This window comes from Hoplias malabaricus, chromosome Y, assembly GCF_029633855.1.
Source record: "Hoplias malabaricus isolate fHopMal1 chromosome Y, fHopMal1.hap1, whole genome shotgun sequence".
NCBI classification, from domain to species: domain Eukaryota; kingdom Metazoa; phylum Chordata; class Actinopteri; order Characiformes; family Erythrinidae; genus Hoplias; species Hoplias malabaricus.
In genome coordinates, this window is record NC_089820.1 from 68897983 (window position 1) to 68917631 (window position 19649).

The window sequence follows — 19649 nt, forward strand, 5'->3', positions numbered from 1 at the left end:
GCTTACGCACAGCAATTGTTCCAGATTCTCTGAATCTTTTGATGATGTTATGCACGGTTGATGATGATAACTTAAAAGTCTTTGCTATTGTACGCTGGGTAACACCATTCTGGTATCGTTGCGCTATCTTTCTGCACAACAATGGTGGAATTGGTGATTCTCTTACCATCTTGGCTTCAGAGAGACACTGACACTCTGAGAAGCTCTTTTTATACACAATCATGTTGTCAATTGACCTAATTAGTGTTAATTGGTCTTCCAGCTGTTCGTTATATGCTCAATTTCCTTTTTCCAGCCACTTATTGCTACTTGTGCCAACTTTTTTGGGATTTGTTGACACTGAAATTTTGAATCAACATATTTTTCCTTTAAAATGTTACATTTACTCAGATCAAACTTTTGATCTGTTATCTATGTTCTATTACGAATAAAATATTGACATTTGCCATCTCCACATCATTGCCTTCAGTTTTTATTCACAATTTGTTTAGTGTCCCAACTTTTTTGGAATCCGGTTTGTACAGACCTGCTGAGAATGAGTGAGGGACAGAGAAGCAAAGAAGGAAACAAAGAAATACAAACAGAATATATTTTTTAATTTTGTAAAATGTTGTAAAAACAATAATCTTTGATTTATTGTTTGTCTTGAAGCTTCATTCAACTGAAAAAAGTATAAAATTTCACTCACGAACATGACTGTAATTTGTCAATATAAAAAAATATAGAAATTGTTGGCAACCACACGCCCCAGAAGAGCTGGGACAAAGGCAAAATAAGAATGAAAAAGTTTATAGAATATTCCACAATAAGCTGGTGAATATAAAATGTTTAAAAGGAGCATCCAACAATGGCTCAGTCTTTACAAGCGAAGAGTGGCCATGGCCATTTACATTGTGCAGAACCTGGTGAGAGGATTATCAAACAGTTCAAAAAGTACATTTCTCTGCAAAAGACTGCAAAGGATTTATGCCTTTCACCATCAGCTGGACATAATATTGTGAAAAGGATTCATACATATCCAGAGAAATGTCATTTTGTGTAAGGCAAGGCTGGAAACAACACCTGAATGAATGTGACCTTCAAGCCCTCAGATGCTACTGCAGTAAATATAACCATATCATCTCAAGAGCTCTTTGGAAAACTCTGGTTACTTAACCCAGTCTCCCAGGGCATTGAAAAATTCAACTCAAGGGAAAAATATAAATTCATTTATACAGAAGAGTGGCACGGTGGGTCCTGCTCCAGGTGACTGTCTGTGAGGAGTGTGGTGTGTTCTCCCTGTGTCTGCGTGGGTTTCCTCCAGGTGACTGTCTGTGAGGAGTGTGGTGTGTTCTCCCTGTGTCTGCGTGGGTTTTCTCCGGGTGACTGTCTGTGAGGAGTGTGGTGTGTTCTCCTTGTGTCTGCGTGGGTTTCCTCCAGGTGACTGTCTGTGAGGAGTGTGGTGTGTTCTCCCTGTGTCTGCGTGGGTTTCCTCTGGGTGACTGACTGTGAGGAGTGTGGTGTGTTCTCCCTTTGTCTGCGTGGGTTTCCTCCGGGTGCTCCGGTTTCTTCCCGGAGGAAGGCGACTCAAAAGTGTCCATAGGTGTGAGTGTTTGAGTGAATGTGTGAATGTGTGTCTCCCTGTGAAGGACTGGGCGACACACTGATTTTGCAAAATTGATCACGAAACACCGATAAATGAACAAAGATCCAGAAGCTATAGTAACACTGATTCAGGAATGAGCCAGGACCTGGAATCATGTTTCAGGATCATTATTCTCTGATTCTGATCTCACACCAGTGCCTGAAAACTCATCCAAGAACTTGAAACCAGGAAGAAATATCAAACACTGATCCAGAATCACTGATCTTGGGAAAGCTCCAATGCACAAACGCTTAATATGGAACACTGATTTGGGAACAGTTATCCAAGAACACGTTCCAGAAGCACTGGTCCAGGAGCGAAGGTATCAGTGTTTCAGATGAAAACAAGTGTGTGAGAGTTTCCTGTGCTCCTTTACAGTGTTTTTTTTTTTTTTTTTTTTTTTTGATCTGGTGCAGCTAAGAAGCCATGAGGGTCTTATTCCAGACTAATCACCACTCTTTCACACAGCAGTTCTGGCATTTATCACCACACCTCAGCCTCTCTCTCTCTCTCTCTCTCTCTCTCTCTCTCTCTCTCTCTCTCTCTCTGTGTGTGTGTGTGTGTGTGTGTGTGTTTATAACCGAAGTCATGACTCCATGTGTGTGTCTGTGTGTGTGTGTAGCTCTTTAGCCGAGTGTGTGAATAATAGAGTCTGATTTGTCCAGTGTGTGTGAATCAGTTCAGTGTGTAATTACTGCTGTAAACGAGAATAGAGTGTGATTGTGGCAGAGGAGCACCATCATCATCTTCATCACCATCATCATCATCACCATCATGATCTCAGTCTCTACATAGGGAGCACAATGCCAGAGACCTATCATCGCACACACACACACACACACCTCTGCTGAGGTACATACATATCTGAAAGTTACTGTGAATGTAAGACAAATGTAAAGCGATAATTAAACCCCAAATTTAATATAAACTTTTCTTCAAAAGAAACTCTATTACTCATTGGACGGTTCAACACACTTGGAGCAGAACACTAATGCCAAATTCTGTCATATCCGGTAACACAGGACGTGATTGGCTAGCATTTAGCTGAAAAATGTTTAGAGAATAAGGAGCATCTAAAAACAGGGACCATTATTATTTTTATTATTATTATTATTAGTCACCATGCCTAATTCTAAGCATGGGCTTCAGAGGCATGCGAGACTTGACAGTGGTAAAGTCTCAGAGACTGAGCGGTGGTACAGTGAGATTGTGTTTGACAGGATTCATAAACAATAAAATAATACCTCTCTTCTCTGTCTGTAGGTATGGGTTTGGTCTGATGGATGCTGCTGTAATGGTGCAGAAGGCAGTGAACTTTCAGTCCATCCCTGATCAGAGAATGTGTGTTCAGACAGTGACTCTTTGGCCTGCAAGGTAGGTTGTTTGTGTGTGTGTGTGTGTGTGTGTGTGTGTGTATGTGTATGTGTATGTGTGTGTGTGTGTGTGTGTGTGTGTGTGTGTGTGTGTGTGTGTGTGTGTGTTCGTGTGTGTTTGTGTATCAAAATGTTAAATCCCTGCTTCAGGACCCTTCCCTCTGGAGGAGAGGTGAGTGTGGCAGTTCAGTCAGGTGCCTGCAGGGGGAATCACAACGCGATTAATACACTGGAGCACGTACAGGTGAGTCACATTCACAATATATTAACTACAGTTACACCACGTGTCTCCATTCAAATGGAGGACTGTCTACATATTTATGGACATTCATTTCAGTATATCACTGTGGTTCTGGACTTTCAGAACTTTGTCTTTTGTGATTTTAAAGCTTTATATATTATATTCATACACAGATTTTATGCTGAAATGTACGACAGCGGGGGAGGAAAAGTTGGGGTGTTGCATGTAATTATGTACAGGTGTGTGTGTGTGTGTGTGTATGTGTATGTGTATGTGTGTGTGTGTGCGCGTGCATGTTTCATAAGTATGCGCAGATTTGATCACACCACTTTGTGCTAAATGAGGCCTAAGGTCCTGTCAATCATCCTCCTACACTGAACACACACACAAATAAACACACTCTACAACTCCCACATATACACCTCCACACACACATTTCATTCCTACCCTTGCTGCATATTTTCCAGTTCATCTCAATGTAAATATAAACCTGAATGCTGTGTTCAATGCTGATAAAACACTGTAATGCAAATCAAATGCGAAGTTGGAAATTGTTGTTGATTAATATATTAACACTAGTGAGTTAATGAATTAACTGCTGTTTTTTACAACAAACACACACACACATTTACTCACACAGGTGACACTGGATGTGAGCAGCGTGTGTCGTGGCGATCTGAGAGTGGAGCTGGTGTCTCCAGTCCAAACACTTTCAGTTCTGTTGGACACTCGGAAGAATGACAATTCGATGGCTGGACTTAAGAAGTGGACACTGATGACTGTTCAGAACTGGGGGGAAGATCCACAAGGAACATGGAAAGTAAACGTATGATTTCAAACCCACACAGACACACATCCACATACACACTTCTCATCCAGCATGTTGTCAGATATTAAGAGCATTAACAGAGTAACTGCATCTACTCTTATAGAGAGAGTCCAATTGTAATTACATTGGACATTAGAACAATGCTTTGAAGACTTGACTGCATTCAGCCACAAAAACACTCATGAGGTCTGGTGCTGGATCACAAGCTCCACTCCGACTCTTTTGGAAGGTACTGGATGGAGCTCCATCAGTCTAGAAAATGTCGCCAGTGCTGGAGCTTTTACACACGTCCAGATTACACTTGGCATTGAGCACATTGACCTTAGGATCATGTGTTGGTGGTCCACAGTGTTTAATGTTGTTGCATAATTTCCTGTAAAGATGTTCACAGTGGGTAAACCTTGAAATATCTGCAATTACTCATTAGAAGGGTGTCTACAAACATTTGGGCATTTGAGCATTGCACATTAATTAATAGATAGATTACGCTCGGTTTAGGAGGAAGACAAAAACAGAAAGAAAGATATGAGAAAAGAATGATTGCAAGCTGGCTTTGAAGATGAAAGACTCGCGTGCACACGCTCACACACACACACACACACGTATACACCATCTCCTACAGAATTACTGTCTCCTTTGTGGCCAATTACACACCGTCTGTAAAAGCACAAGCAGCAGAGTCATTAACAGACAAACACACACACACACACACACATTTACACATTCACAAACAATGCACATGTACATGGACAAAAGAAAATCAAAACCTCAAACCTGCCTCAGAAATGATCATCACACATAATAAACACTGATCACACACAAGTCAGGGCCCTGCCCACACACATATACACACACACACACACACACACACAAACACACATTCATGCCAAACACCAGCCTCCAACTGTCTGACACACACAAAACAACCACTGTATTCTACAAATAATACACTACATTATTCTACAGTGTGTCTGAGAGGAAAGAAATGACTGCTGCTTGTAGGTGGCTGGAGTTAAACTCGTCTGTAAGTGTTTATTCACTGTTTGAATTCCCACAGAAACTCATGTGTAACTCGAGCTATTTAGTTTTGTAGCACTCTCGCTCTGTGTTTGCTTTCATGCAGTTAGTGCTCAGTTTAGAGTCAGTTTCTTCTACAGCAAAAATAAGTCACCATTACCCCCCTATGGAGCAGGAATAGAGCAACATCCTCATCTTGGTTCTTGCTTCAAGCAGCAGCGGCACCTTCAGGCCGCATATGAATTATTTCTTGCTGTAATAAAAACAGTGGAGCAGCAGGTAGTGTCTCGGTCACAGCTCCAGGGTCTGTGAGGTGGGTCTGTTCTCTCTGTGTCTGCGTGGGTTTCCTCCGGGTGACTGTCTGTGAGGAGTGTGGTGTGTTCTCCCTGTGTCTGCGTGGGTTTCCTCTGGGTGACTGTCTGTGAGGAGTGTGGTGTGGTCTCCCTGTGTCTGTGTGGGTTTCTTCCGGGTGACTGTCTGTGAGGAGTGTGGTGTGTTCTCCCTGTGTCTGCGTGGGTTTCCTCCAGGTGACTGTCTGTGAGGAGTGTGGTGTGGTCTCCCTGTGTCTGCGTGGGTTTCCTCCGGGTGACTGTCTGTGAGGAGTGTGGTGTGTTCTCCCTGTGTCTCCGTGGGTTTCCTCTGGGTGACTGTCTGTGAGGAGTGTGGTGTGTTCTCCCTGTGTCTGCGTGGGTTTCCTCTGGGTGACTGTCGGTGAGGAGTGTGGTGTGTTCTCCCTGTGTCTGCGTGGGTTTCCTCTGGGTGACTGTCTGTGAGGAGTGTGGTGTGTTCTCCCTGTGTCTGTGTGGGTTTCCTCTGGGTGACTGTCGGTGAGGAGTGTGGTGTGTTCTCCCTGTGTCTCCGTGGGTTTCCTCTGGGTGACTGTCTGTGAGGAGTGTGGTGTGTTCTCCCTGTGTCTGCGTGGGTTTCCTCTGGGTGACTGTCTGTGAGGAGTGTGGTGTGTTCTCCCTGTGTCTGCGTGGGTTTCCTCCGGGTGACTGTCTGTGAGGAGTGTGGTGTGTTCTCCCTATGTCTGTGTGGGTTTCCTCTGGGTGACTGTCTGTGAGGAGTGTGGTGTGTTCTCCCTGTGTCTGTATGGGTTTCCTCCGGGTGACTGTCGGTGAGGAGTGTGGTGTGTTCTCCCTGTGTCTGCGTGGGTTTCCTCCGGGTGACTGTCTGTGAGGAGTGTGGTGCGTTCTCTCTGTGTCTGTGTGGCTTTCCTCCGGGTGACTGTCTGTGAGGAGTGTGGTGTGTTCTCCCTGTGTCTGTGTGGCTTTCCTCCTGGTGCTCCGGTTTCCTCCCACACTACATAAACACACGTTGGTAGGTGGATTGGAGACTCAAATGTGTCCATAGGCGTGAGTGTGTGAGTGAATGTGTGTCGCCCTATGAAGGACTGGCATCCCCTCCAGGGTGTATTCCTGCCTTGCGCCCAATGACAATGAAGGAATGAATGTTATAATTCAGTGAAATCATGAAGAGTAGTGTTTTTTTTACTGTGGATTTGTGATTGTTTATTGGTGTAGTGTGTCTATATTGGAGAGTGTATGGTAGTTGTGTAGTGAATGAATGATCCAGGGATTTTGGCCTGAAGCCAGTGTCACACATAGTCCCCTGCTGTCCTACATATGTACACACAGCATGAGCACTGGCACAGAGTCTCTCTCTCTCTCTCTCTCTCTCTCTCTCTCTCTCTCTCTCTCTCTCTCTCTCTCTCTCTCTCTGTGTGTGTGTGTGTCTGTCACCGTCATATTGCTGGTCCTGCCACAGTTTTCTGTCCTTCTACGAATGTTGATGTTCCCTCCATTTTGGGGTGGCATTTCTTAGGTATCTGGATTTCATAATACTTATTAAATACATTTACAATGGGCACAAATGCCTATTTGCTTGGCACAAGTATAAAACAGAGGGTAAGACTTAATAAAGTCAATAAAATAAACAACAAACAAACAATACCTAATAACAAGGTGTTGGTCTACAGGGGTCTTATGAATATATTTGAATGTATTAGGGCATGTGACATCATACCTCACAGCCGCTAGATGGTTGTTACATCTATTGTTAATGTGTAATAACACAGATATTTTAGATGCTCTATATAAAGTGAGATCAAGTGTCCTGTTGTATTTGGTGGAGTTTCTTAGTGGTTTGTTTTTTGAGAGACGTTCAGCAGCGAATAGAAAAGAAAGTGGGTGCAATGAAGACTAAATTTAATTTTGCAGATGTGTGCTGTTAAGGGAAGTTACTGACTCTGATGTGAAGTGAGGATAGAGAGAGAGAGAGAGAGAGAGAGAGAGAGAGAGAGAGAGAGAGAGAGAGAGAGAGAGAGAGACTTCTCCTGGTGATGCTACAAACACTATTGATCCACTGCTGGTGGTGTCCAACAGTTTATTTACCAACAACAAATCGATGCTGCCCTCCTCTGTGGGACATTATACTCTGACCAAGAATCTCTGTATCCTGCCTGTTAAACCAAACACATCTAGAACCTTTTCTATCCTGCCTATTAATCCAAACACATCTAGAACCTTCTTTATCCTGCCATGTTAAACCAAACACATCTAGAACCCTCTCTAACCTGCCATGTTAAACCAAACACGTCTAGAACTCTCTCTATTCTGCCTGTTAATCCAAACACATCTAGAACTCTCTCTATTCTGTCTTGTTAAACCAAGCATATCTAGAACCTTTTCTATCCTGCCTGTTAAACCAAACACATCTAGAACCTTTTCTATCCTGCCTGTTAAACCAAACACATCTAGAACCCTCTCTAACCTGCCATGTTAAACCAAACACGTCTAGAACTCTCTCTATTCTGCCTGTTAATCCAAACACATCTAGAACTCTCTCTATTCTGTCTTGTTAAACCAAACACATCTAGAACCCTCTCTATCCTGCCTGTTAATCCAAACACATCTAGAACCTTCTTTATCCTGCCATGTTAAACCAAACACATCTAGAACCCTCTCTAACCTGCCATGTTAAACCAAACACGTCTAGAACTCTCTCTATTCTGCCTGTTAATCCAAACACATCTAGAACTCTCTCTATTCTGTCTTGTTAAACCAAGCACATCTAGAACCTTTTCTATCCTGCCTGTTAAACCAAACACATCTAGAACCTTCTTTATCCTGCCATCTTAAACCAAACACATCTAGAACCCTCTCTAACCTGCCATGTTAAACCAAACACATCTAGAACCCTCTCTAACCTGCCATGTTAAACCAAACATGTCTAGAACTCTCTCTATTCTGCCTGTTAATCCAAACACATCTAGAACTCTCTCTATTCTGTCTTGTTAAACCAAGCACATCTAGAACCTTTTCTATCCTGCCTGTTAAACCAAGCACATCTAGAACGTTTTCTATCCTGCCTGTTAAACCAAACACATCTAGAACCTTTTCTATCCTGCCTGTTAAACCAAACACATCTAGAACCCTCTCTAACCTGCCATGTTAAACCAAACACATCTAGAACCCTCTCTAACCTGCCATGTTAAACCAAACACGTCTAGAACTCTCTCTATTCTGCCTGTTAATCCAAACACATCTAGAACTCTCTCTATTCTGTCTTGTTAAACCAAGCACATCTAGAACCTTTTCTATCCTGCCTGTTAAACCAAACACATCTAGAACCTTCTTTATCCTGCCATGTTAAACCAAACACATCTAGAACCCTCTCTAACCTGCCATGTTAAACCAAACACATCTAGAACCCTCTCTAACCTGCCATGTTAAACCAAACACGTCTAGAACTCTCTCTATTCTGCCTGTTAATCCAAACACATCTAGAACTCTCTCTATTCTGTCTTGTTAAACCAAGCACATCTAGAACCTTTTCTATCCTGCCTGTTAAACCAAACACATCTAGAACCTTTTCTATCCTGCCTGTTAAACCAAACACATCTAGAACCTTTTCTATCCTGCCTGTTAAACCAAACACATCTAGAACCCTTTCTAACCTGCCATGTTAAACCAAACACATCTAGAACCCTCTCTATCCTGCAGTATTAAACCAAACACATATAGAACCCTCTCTATTCTGCCTGTTAATCCAAACACATCTAGAACCTTCTTTATCCTGCCATGTTAAACCAAACACATCTAGAACTCTCTCTGTTCTGCCATGTTAAACCAAACACGCCTAGAACTCTCTTTATTCTGTCTTGTTAAACCAAACACATCTAGAACCTTTTCTATCCTGCCTGTTAAACCAAACACATCTAGAACCTTCTCTATCTTGCCTGTTAAACCAAATACATCTAGAACCCTCTCTAACCTGCCATGTTAAACCAAACACATCTAGAACCCTCTCTATCCTGCCTGTTAAACCAAACACATCTAGAACCTTCTTTATCCTGCCATGTTAAACCAAACACATCTAGAATTCTCTCTGTTCTGCCGTGTTAAACCAAACACATCTAGAACCCTCTCTATCCTGTCTCTTAAACCAAACACGTCTAGAACTCTCTCTGTTCTGCCGTGTTAAACCAAACACATCTAGAACCCTCTCTATCCTGCCTGTTAAACCAAACACGTCTAGAACTCTCTCTGTTCTGCCTTGTTAAACCAAACACGTCTAAAACTCTCTTTCTATCCTGCCTGTTAAACCAAACACGTCTAGAACCCTCTCTAACCTGCCATGTTAAACCAAACACATCTAGAACTCTCTCTGTTCTGCCGTGTTAAACCAAACACATCTAGAACTCTCTCTATCCTGCCTGTTAAACCAAACATGTCTAGAACTCTCTCTATTCTGCTGTGTTAAACCAAACACATCTAGAAACTTTTCTATCTTGCCTGTTAAACCAAACACATATAGAACCCTCTCTCTACTGCCGTGTTAAACCAAACACGTCTAGAACTCTCTCTGTTCTGCCATGTTAAACCAAACACATATAGAACCCCTCTCTATTCTGCCGTGTTAAATCAAACATATCTAGAACCCACTTTATCCTGCAGTGTTAAACCAAACACACCTAGAACCCTCTCCATTCTGTTGCAAAACATGTCTAGAACTCTCTCTATTCTGCCTTCTTTAACCAAACACGTCTAGAACACTCTCTATTCTGCCATGTTAAACCAAACATGTCTAGAACCCTCTCCATTCTACAGTGTTCAGTAAAGTTTGTTTGTGTTCCAGAATTAATTGTCCAACCCCAGTAACTGACCATGCTGCTGCTGTCCTGACTGAATGAAAATAAAGCCTCACAGCAGCAACCGAACACACTTTCAGAAGAAATGTCAGATGAGAAGGTGTTCACAAACGTTTGACTATATTGTCTCAGTGTGTGTGTGTGTGTGTGTGTGTGTGTGTGTGTGCAGGTAAAGGATCATAAAGGGACGGCTGCTGGCTGTAGACGAAACGACAGCGAAGAAGCAGCTGGAGCCATAATCAGCATCACACTCACACTCTATGGCACCTACAGCAACACACAACTAACCACGGTAACACATATAACACATATTTTATTTAATAGTTTACATTTTGGGGACAGAATAATTTTCCACGATGTGAGGGTGTACACAGATTGTGGTCTTGATATGTCTGGACCACACACACACACACACACACACTTTGCTTCACACTCACACTATCACCATTTCTTCTTTCAATCTTGAACCCATTTTACTCCATCCCCTTTACTGATACCCCCCCCCCCCCAATCTCTCTCTCTCTCTCTCTCTCTCTCTCTGTCTCTTTCTCTCTCTCTCTCTCTCTCTCTCTCTCTCTCTTTCTCTCTCTCTCTCTTTTTTTCTTTCTGTTTCTCCCCCCCCTGTTGAGGAGCAATTACCTCTCAATTTCTAAGTGTTGGATGTGCATCATTGTCTGCTGCAATTTAGCTGCCGTCTCCAGCTGAATGCCTCCATTCACTATTACTCTCTCTCTCTCTCTCTCTCCTCTCTCTCTCTCTCTCTCTCTCTCTCTCTCTCTCTCTCTCTCTCTCTTTCTTTCTCTCTCTCTCTCTCCATTAGAGCAAGCTGCACTTTCAGAGCTTGTTGTCTTGGCTTTTTTTTCTTCGTTGCACACTCATTTAAAAAAAAAAAAAAGAAAAGAAAGAAAGAAAGAAAGAAAGCAATTAAATCTGGACAAAGCGGCCAAGGAGAGGACTGTGGCCCCCTAACACCACCAACCTGTTCCTTAACTGAGTTTAGCTGGTCTCACTTTCTCTGACTGTCTCTTTCTCCTCTTTCTCAGTTTCTTGTGCTCTTGTTCTCTCTCCTCCTTTCTCCGCTTGATAAGGTTCTTGGCCCTTGCACTACGCTGCCTTGTAGGCTGTTGGTATTTACTCTCTCTCTCGCTCCCTCTCTCTCTCTCTGTTTTCATTGCACACCCCGTTCCTCCTCTCAGCACCTCCTAAACAGATAAGTTAAGCTTAATGTACTTTACTGGCACTAACAGACAAGTGAGCTTAGATATATTAGATAAAAAACATTATACACGCATAATTCCTAATTATATTTTCATAGCTCCTCATGGAACTGGTTTGGAACTCATTATCTTACTCCAATCTGATAGAGTGTGTCACACTCACTCACTCGCTCACACACTCACTCACTTCCTTACTCCATCACTCACTCACTCGCTCACACACTCACTCACTTCCTTACTCCATCACTCACTCCCTCCCTCCCTCACTAAATCACTCACTCACTCACTTACTCTGTCACTCACTCACTCTCTTACTCCATCACTCACTCACTCACTCTCTCATTCACTCACTCCCTCATTCACTCACTCCCTTACTAACTCACTCACTCCCTCACGCACTCCCTCACACACTCACTCACTCACTCACTCACTCACTCTCTTACTCCATCACTCACTCACTCACTCTCTCATTCACTCACTCCCTCATTCACTCACTCCCTTACTAACTCACTCACTCCCTCACGCACTCCCTCACACACTCACTCACTCACTCACTCACTCACTCTCCCTCACTCCCTCATTCACTCCCTCCCTCACTAAATCACTCACTCACTCACTTACTCTGTCACTCACTCACTCACTCTCTTACTCCATCACTCACTCACTCACTCACTCACTCACTCACTCTCTCATTCACTCCCTCCCTCCCTCACTCCCTCATTCACTCACTCCCTCACTAACTCTCTCTCTCACTCACTCCATCCCTCCCTCACTAACTCACTCACTCACTCCTTCACTAACTCACTCTCTCCCTCACTGCCTCATTCACTCACTCCCCTCACTAACTAACGCATTCACTCGCTCACTCACTGCCTCATTCACTCACTCCCTCACTAACTAACGCATTCACTCGCTCACTCACTACCTTACTCCATCACTCACTCACTCACTCCCTCACTCACTCACTCACTCACTCACTCACTCCCTCCCTCACTCATGTACTCATGTTTAGGATCTGCTATGACAGATTCATAAACAACTATTCAATATCATTCAAGCTGCATTAAAGGGAGTGCAGATCTGACCACACTGAATAACAAACAAACTCGTCGTCCGATTCATTAAAGGATCACTAGGTAAGATTTGGTATTTTTTCTCCTGGGCTCCCCTAGAGTTGCAGAGTGTAATTCTCTTTTACAGCCAAGGGTAGAGCAGGGAGGAGGGAGGTAGGAGGTGGTTTCCTACCCTCCCTCAGAAGTCACAGAGTGCAGTTTCTGCAGTGCTAAGCCCAGTTTAGCCATGACAGAGGCTCTATTCTCCCCATTACAGCTCAGTGAAGCATCACAATGATTTTGAAGCTGTAATTGTAAGGTATGAATACTTCATAGTGTTCCTTTTAAACATTCTTATGGCATGGAAACAAGTAGATGATCGTTGATGGTGGGATATTAGAAGTGTATGGGGTCTGTATATGACTGACTCAGCAGACATGATCACTGGGACAATTTGACTGAACAGTTCCAGTTCTCAGGTGAAATCTAGTAGAAATATGGGTCACACACATTTATAATTGATTTACAAAGATTTAAACTTTTTACTAACTTTTAGTAATTGCTTTTCATCAAAGTCTGGAGTAAAATTGACATTGGTGTAACTTTTATCAAACATGACTGAGGCTATCATTGTGCAAGATTATACAGACAACGATGAAAAATTCTCTCTCTCTCCCTCTCTCTCTCTCTCCCTCCCTCTCTCTCCCCTCCCTCTCTCTCCCTTTCTCTCTCTCCCTTTCTCTCTCTCTCTTTTTCTCTTTCTCTCTCTCTCTCTCTCTCTCTCTCTCTCTCTCTCTCTCTCTCTCTCCCTCTCTCTCTCTCTCCCTCCCTCTCTCTCCCTCCCTCTCTCTCCCTTTCTCTCTCTCCCTTTCTCTCTCTCTCTTTTTCTCTTTCTCTCTCTCTCTCTCTCTCTCTCTCTCCTCTCTCTCTCTCTCTCTTTCTCTCTCTCTCTCTCTCTCTCCCTCTCTCTCTCTCTCTCTCTCTCTCTCTCTCTCTCTCTCTCAGATGCTCCTCTTAGTGGGTTTATCTCTCTGGGCAAGTTCCATACTCTCCCTCCTGAGAGAGTCAGTGTGAGGAATCGTTTCCCACCGCATGATCTCATCCACTACGCTTTCAAACTTGAGCAGGAAAACCAGATCAGAGCAGAGGATATACCCCTCAAACAACACAGAGAGGTACACACACACACACACACACACACACACACACACTCATCCAGAAAAAGAATATGCCACTCAATCAACAATGCAGAGATGTACACAAACACGGTTTAGAACTGGCTCATAGAGTTACAGCCGAGGACCTAAAAGCTTTTCATTAATACTGGAACATTGCTGTGAGGATTTAATTGCATTTAGCCACATAAACATTAGTGAGGTGAGGAGCAGATTTTGAAAGATTAGTTCTGGATCACAAACACCACTCCAACTCATCCCAAAAGTATTGGATAGAGCTCCATCACTCCAAAGAACCCAGTTCCCCTGCAACAAAGCCCAGAAAAATAGGGCGTTACCCCTGTAGCCCACACTTGGCACTGGTCCCGGTGACCTGTAGAGAATCCTGTGTCTCGTACTCACACATACACACACACACACACACACACACTCAGATCCAATAATTCATTGATGGCTGCCTAATTTCCTATGGATTTCAATTTCCTCTGAACAAATCTGCATTGATCAGAGTGAGAGACACAGAGTCTCAGTCAGCTGGAGGATGGTGGAGGAGTTTTATTACAGCCATGAAATACACACACACACACACACACACACCTGATCTGATCTATGATCTGAGTTCTCTGATACAGAAATGTCTGTGAAAGGTAATACACTCAGCAGAAGTATAGATTTAAAACTTTACTAAACTTCTTATAGACAATGTACAGCCAAAACCTCCTCGTGCCACACGTCCTCAGAAATAAAGGGCATTCACTTGTAGCCACAACAGTCTCTGCTCTTCTGAGAATATTTAAACTCAAAACTGGAACATTTCGGTGAGGATTTAATGGCAGTCAGCCTCATGACCCTTAGTGAGGTCAGGTACGGATTTTGGACGATTATTTCTGGATCACAACTCCAACAGGTCCCAGAGTTGTTGGCTGGGGTTAGGATGTTGGATCAAATTGCTCCACAGCCCAATGCTGGGGATTTGTGCCCCTCTAGATAACACTTGGCAGTGGGCTTTTATAAACTCAAGCTCCAGAGGGTCCTGTTTTATTTTTTATTATTGTTTTTTTGTAGCAGATACAATAAATGGTGTGTTGTACTCTGAGTACACAAGTCATAGTCAGTTATACACTATTATATAGGAGATATAGATAGATACAAGAAGATGTACAGCAAGTTGCTTCTGTCTTTTTTGTGTCACCATTAATGCTGACAAAAAAAGAAATCATGAGGAATACACCTTTGGGTCATGAGTGGGGCAGTCAGCAGGGTCTGTAAACACCACAGAAGAAGATGAAGGTCAGTTGCAGAACCTGTTTGAGGTTACACTAAGTGTGATTCAGATGTGGTCTAAGATTTGAATTTTGTTCCACCTTAAGTGATCGGAATGTAGCTGCTGCACCAATTAAGGTGGAATGGGAAATTTAAGTTATAAGTCAGCTTATGGTTTCATATATTCGCTTTCAGTGGATATTGGCACACCCAGCTAGACAAATGAATCAGGCTTGGGGGGGGGGCGCTGCAGAAAGGTTCGGGAACCACTGCAATAGCAGCACACGTTCAACATTGAGGCCAAAAAAATTAAACAACTTTTTAAATAATCAGAAATTACATTGATAATATTTTCAGAGTAGTCTGATACTCAATTGGGAGGCAAATATTTATAGTCTCTGCCAATTACACAATACTCAAATCTGCAGACTACAGGCCAACAGTCACAGATTCAGACTCAGACTCAGCTAGACTGAGAATCAGGGCTAAAAAAAAACCATGTACCTTGCTTTTACCTTCAGAAACCAGAGACACAGGATTTGTCCAGTGCAGATTTCAGCTTGAAGGACCTGGATAATACTGATGGAAAGAGTATCGAATCTCACCTTCACAAGCTGTGGAATACTCTGAGAAACTCAGTGAAGATGGACCAAAACAATACACTAACTCAAGTTAACTTCCAACAGGTACGGCTTCAAAGGGTGTGTGTGTGTGTGTGATTAATTTGTAAGGCTTAGAAAACATGCTGCTGGAAACAAAAGAACTATTTAATGTCCGCATGATCCAGGCTGTCATTCTGACTCATTGTAATACACTACAGGAAGTATAGAGGGCGATATGATCTTCTGTTGTGTCCATTGTCATTCATTTTTTATTCATTCATTCATCTTCTGTAACAGCTTCATCCTGAATGGTGGATTGCAGTCATAGACAACAATGTCATACAGTGGCATACAGTAATGGCTACATTTGACATGTTTTATATGTTTATTTTGTTGAACTGTTGCTCTAAGTGTTTAATCTGAAACAGTTTTTCCTTCTGTTTCCATCCCAAGCGTAAACCTGTTGATTTGTTTTCTCAGGTTGGAGTCCGAGTTCCGCGCCAGGTCTCAGCACATGTCCAAAGAATAAAAAGGTCATCGGCGACGAGGAAAGATATGGGGTGATACCGGTTGCTGTTTCACTGAGAGACTATTCCTGGAGCCCACTGTAAAATGAGGATAAAGACCCACTTCATTTTTATTTAATAGAAATTAATAAACTGTAAAAGTGCAGTAACACTGAAGTCCTCAAGACCTCACTTCTTTCACTTAAACCTGAGCTTTACTTTACTTACTAAATTTGTACATTACACAGCAGCGTGGAGGCACCACAATGCAAAGTGCTCAGTATTTTTAAATTCACTCTTTTTGTATGAATTAAAGGACACTTCATACATTTAAGGGTCTATATCAACAGAGCTTACTTTGCTATTAACTTCTTGCAAATTAAAAAATATATATTGATGTAAGGTTTAAACATTAAAGGAGCAATAAGTAGAATTTTTACTTTATTTGTACAGCTTCTGAGCTATAAATAAAGAGAATAAAGCTTCTGTTTTGACTATTCCTGGTTCGGCATTGCAGAAACTACACTGTGTAACACTATGTTTCAAGGAGGGTAGGAAACCATCCCCTCTCCCTCCTCCTTCTCCTTGAATTTAGGAATTGCTGTAAAATGCACTCTGAATTACACTCTGTAACAGTAGGGGGAGCCCAGGAGCAATATACCAAATCATATAGTGTTCCTTTAAGTACCTTAGTCAAAATATAACAAGCACATTCTCCCATTCACACTGAAGCTAGGACTATCAAGGGTTTCACGTCTTCAGGGCAGGCAGTAAGAACAGAGAGTGTTAACAGAGCAAACATAGAGCATGGAAAGCATAGACAGGTAATAATGACGAATAAGCATTTTTACATTTATTCATTCATTCATTTGTTAACATCATCAGGGTAGCAATGTTCTTGGAGCCTGAGTGCAAGGCACATGCCCTCATCAGAGTGCCAGTCCATTGCAGGGCATCACAGACTCACCCAGTCACGGCTATGGACAATTTCACACAGACAGTGCATTTACCAACGTGTTTTGGACTGTGTATGGAAACCAGAGCCCCTGGAGGAAACCTACACAGACACAGTGAGAACCCACCAAACTCCAACCAGAGAGTGATCAAAGATGCTCCTGGATCCAGCAGCCACACTCCCTGGAGCACCACCATTATTTTCTAAAAATGGCCTGTTCCTCAGTATACAGTGTGTTTTTTTTCTCTGTGCACTGAACTACTTTATCTCTGCTGTAAGATTAGTGTTTCAGTTAAAAAGAGTGTCACATGTCGCTAGGGTGCCATAACTCAGTGATGTCTCAGAACATCTGGCTGTAATCCAGCTGCAAATGAGCTGTGGAGCACACACATAGGACACTACCAAAAAAACACATCAGGTATGTTACATAATTACACACACACACACACACACACACACACGGCTGAAGTTGAATTTGTGGATTTAAATTGTTTTGCAGTTTCCGTTGTTTTCTGCTGATCATTTTGTGTTGTTTTTGGAGTCTGGAACAGTTCTGTAAATTAAATGAAAGGCGATGTTCACGATTTTAAACAAAAATTCAGATGATATTTCCTCATCATTTGCTAGCTCTCTGGTCAGTTAACTGATTTGCACCTTGGAAATTTGTACATTGGAAAATACTCTGGTGTTTGCACATAGCCCTAGCTCTGTAAATTGGGGAAAAAATGAAGGGTCTTGGTCTGAAATGGCACGGCTTTTCTTTCCATGCGTCACTGGCTGAGCCACGTCCAAGAAACAGCACATGAAGGCATCTGGAGGGTGGAGAGATCTCTGAATGTTGAAAAGCATGAAAAGAGATGTTGTTGTTCCATTCCTGACTTATTTTTGCTGTCATACTTTGCTTAAGGAGAAACAAACTCACCACTAACTTCATGGAAGTAAACGCAGAGTGAAAGTGCTACAGAAATAAACAGCTCAGGTTACAAATGAGTTTCTGTGGGAATTCAAACATAAAATAAAAATGTACAAATTACAACATGAACACTACAGTCCATTTCGTACTAAAATGTACTGTTCCACCTTAAAAGATGTGGAGCTTCTGAATGAACCATGTGAGAACAGTAGATCCCCAGGATCATGGACGTTGCCTTTAAGAAAAATAGAAAAAATACACTTAGTGGCGATGAAGGTTTCTGAGAGCGTGTTAGCACTAAAGTAACGGCAGTGCACACGAACAGTCATTGGCTGGACATCTTGGCAGGGTGTAGGTCTCACTTGCTCTCTTTCTCTCAGTGGGGTGGTCTTTTCACTTATCCTTTCCAACACAATGAACCCAAACAATTGGTGAGACAGTTTAGAGGGGCACAGATTTAACAAGGTTTTTGTGCAGACTAATTGTACTGGATTACCACATATTATAAATATGAGAGTGAGAGAGAGAAAGAAAGATAGATAGAGAATATAGGGGTTGTACACATGTATTCCCAAAACTAACCTTATTGAAAGTTTGGTAAACTATTAATGAAAGTATTTACAAATCTAAAAAAAACACGAACTGTTAAAGGGGCCATTTCTGAATCTATTTTAGAGACAGTTTTTATTACAGTTATTATTAGAAATGTGTTTATAAATGGTTACAAATACATTTAACACAGATGACTGGTTACCACAGGGCTGGACCAATTCAATTCAATATCAATATATATCACAATATCAAATATTTCAATAACAATTATATGATTTTAAACACATTTTCAGTATTTCAATACACATTATTTACAGTGTCTGTTACTGACTGATGATCATTAGAGGGCGCTGTCCTCAGTTTTAAAATGATTAAAAATATATTAATATTGACAAAGCCAGGAGGTTGTTGTTTGACAGTGATGTCGTGTTGCTTTCATTTCTTAGCAGTTTTTCCGTGTATTTTTTATTGTTTATATCGATATCGGTATTCTATCGTATCAACCGAATTTAAGAAATATATTGTGATATAAATTTTGGCCGTATCGCCCAGCCCTACTTTACCATCAACACCACTACGAAGGGATCCGAGGCTCTCTTAAACTGAAAACGATAGAAATCTAAGGTGTTTTCCCTCACGATGAACATTAATAATGTAACAACCCTCACTGCAGAGAGAACAAAACTGAAAGAATGATAAAGAAAAATAAGAAATGTTGTGGGGGTGGAGGGGGTTACCCTAAAATTTGACAAATAATTCCTAGAAGGTGACAAATGTCCTGGGTTGTTTTGTGTTTCTCAGAGGTGCTGCTATTGCTCTTATGAATAATGAATATTCATTTCTGAGTTGTTTTATAATATTGAGAGGATTTTTTAAAAATCAGTTGAAAATTCTGTTAAAACGCTGTGCCACTGAATTAAGGGTTTTTCTATGGAAAAGTGAGCTTGTTTTTTTTTTCTTGAGAAGGATTTGGCTGATGCATGTGGAGACAGTGGTGTAATTACATTGTTAAAAATGAAAATCTTTACAGCGTGCGGCTTGAATAATTACTGTTAATTTAACGCTCAGGTTCCCGCTCATTAATTCTGATTCTCTTACATGTAGTTTGGAAGTGGCCCCTGGAGCTCAGAGCAGCCCAGAACAACTCAGAACAGCGTTCTTGCTCTGTGTGTGATCTT

At 42.0% G+C, this 19649-nt stretch overlaps 1 protein-coding gene across 1 annotated transcript in view; it reads left to right on the plus strand.

The window, feature by feature from the left end:
* Window positions 1-16159, plus strand: part of LOC136677595 (PC3-like endoprotease variant B) — an 89245-nt gene extending 73086 nt beyond the window's left edge. The window contains 8 exon segments of the mRNA XM_066655158.1: window positions 2888-2998; window positions 3148-3241; window positions 3879-4064; window positions 10406-10508; window positions 10511-10528; window positions 13511-13680; window positions 15465-15629; window positions 16026-16159. Coding sequence (XP_066511255.1) covers window positions 2888-2998; window positions 3148-3241; window positions 3879-4064; window positions 10406-10508; window positions 10511-10528; window positions 13511-13680; window positions 15465-15629; window positions 16026-16109 — 931 coding nt within the window. The 3' untranslated portion in view covers window positions 16110-16159.
* Window positions 16160-19649: the final 3490 nt, after the last annotated feature.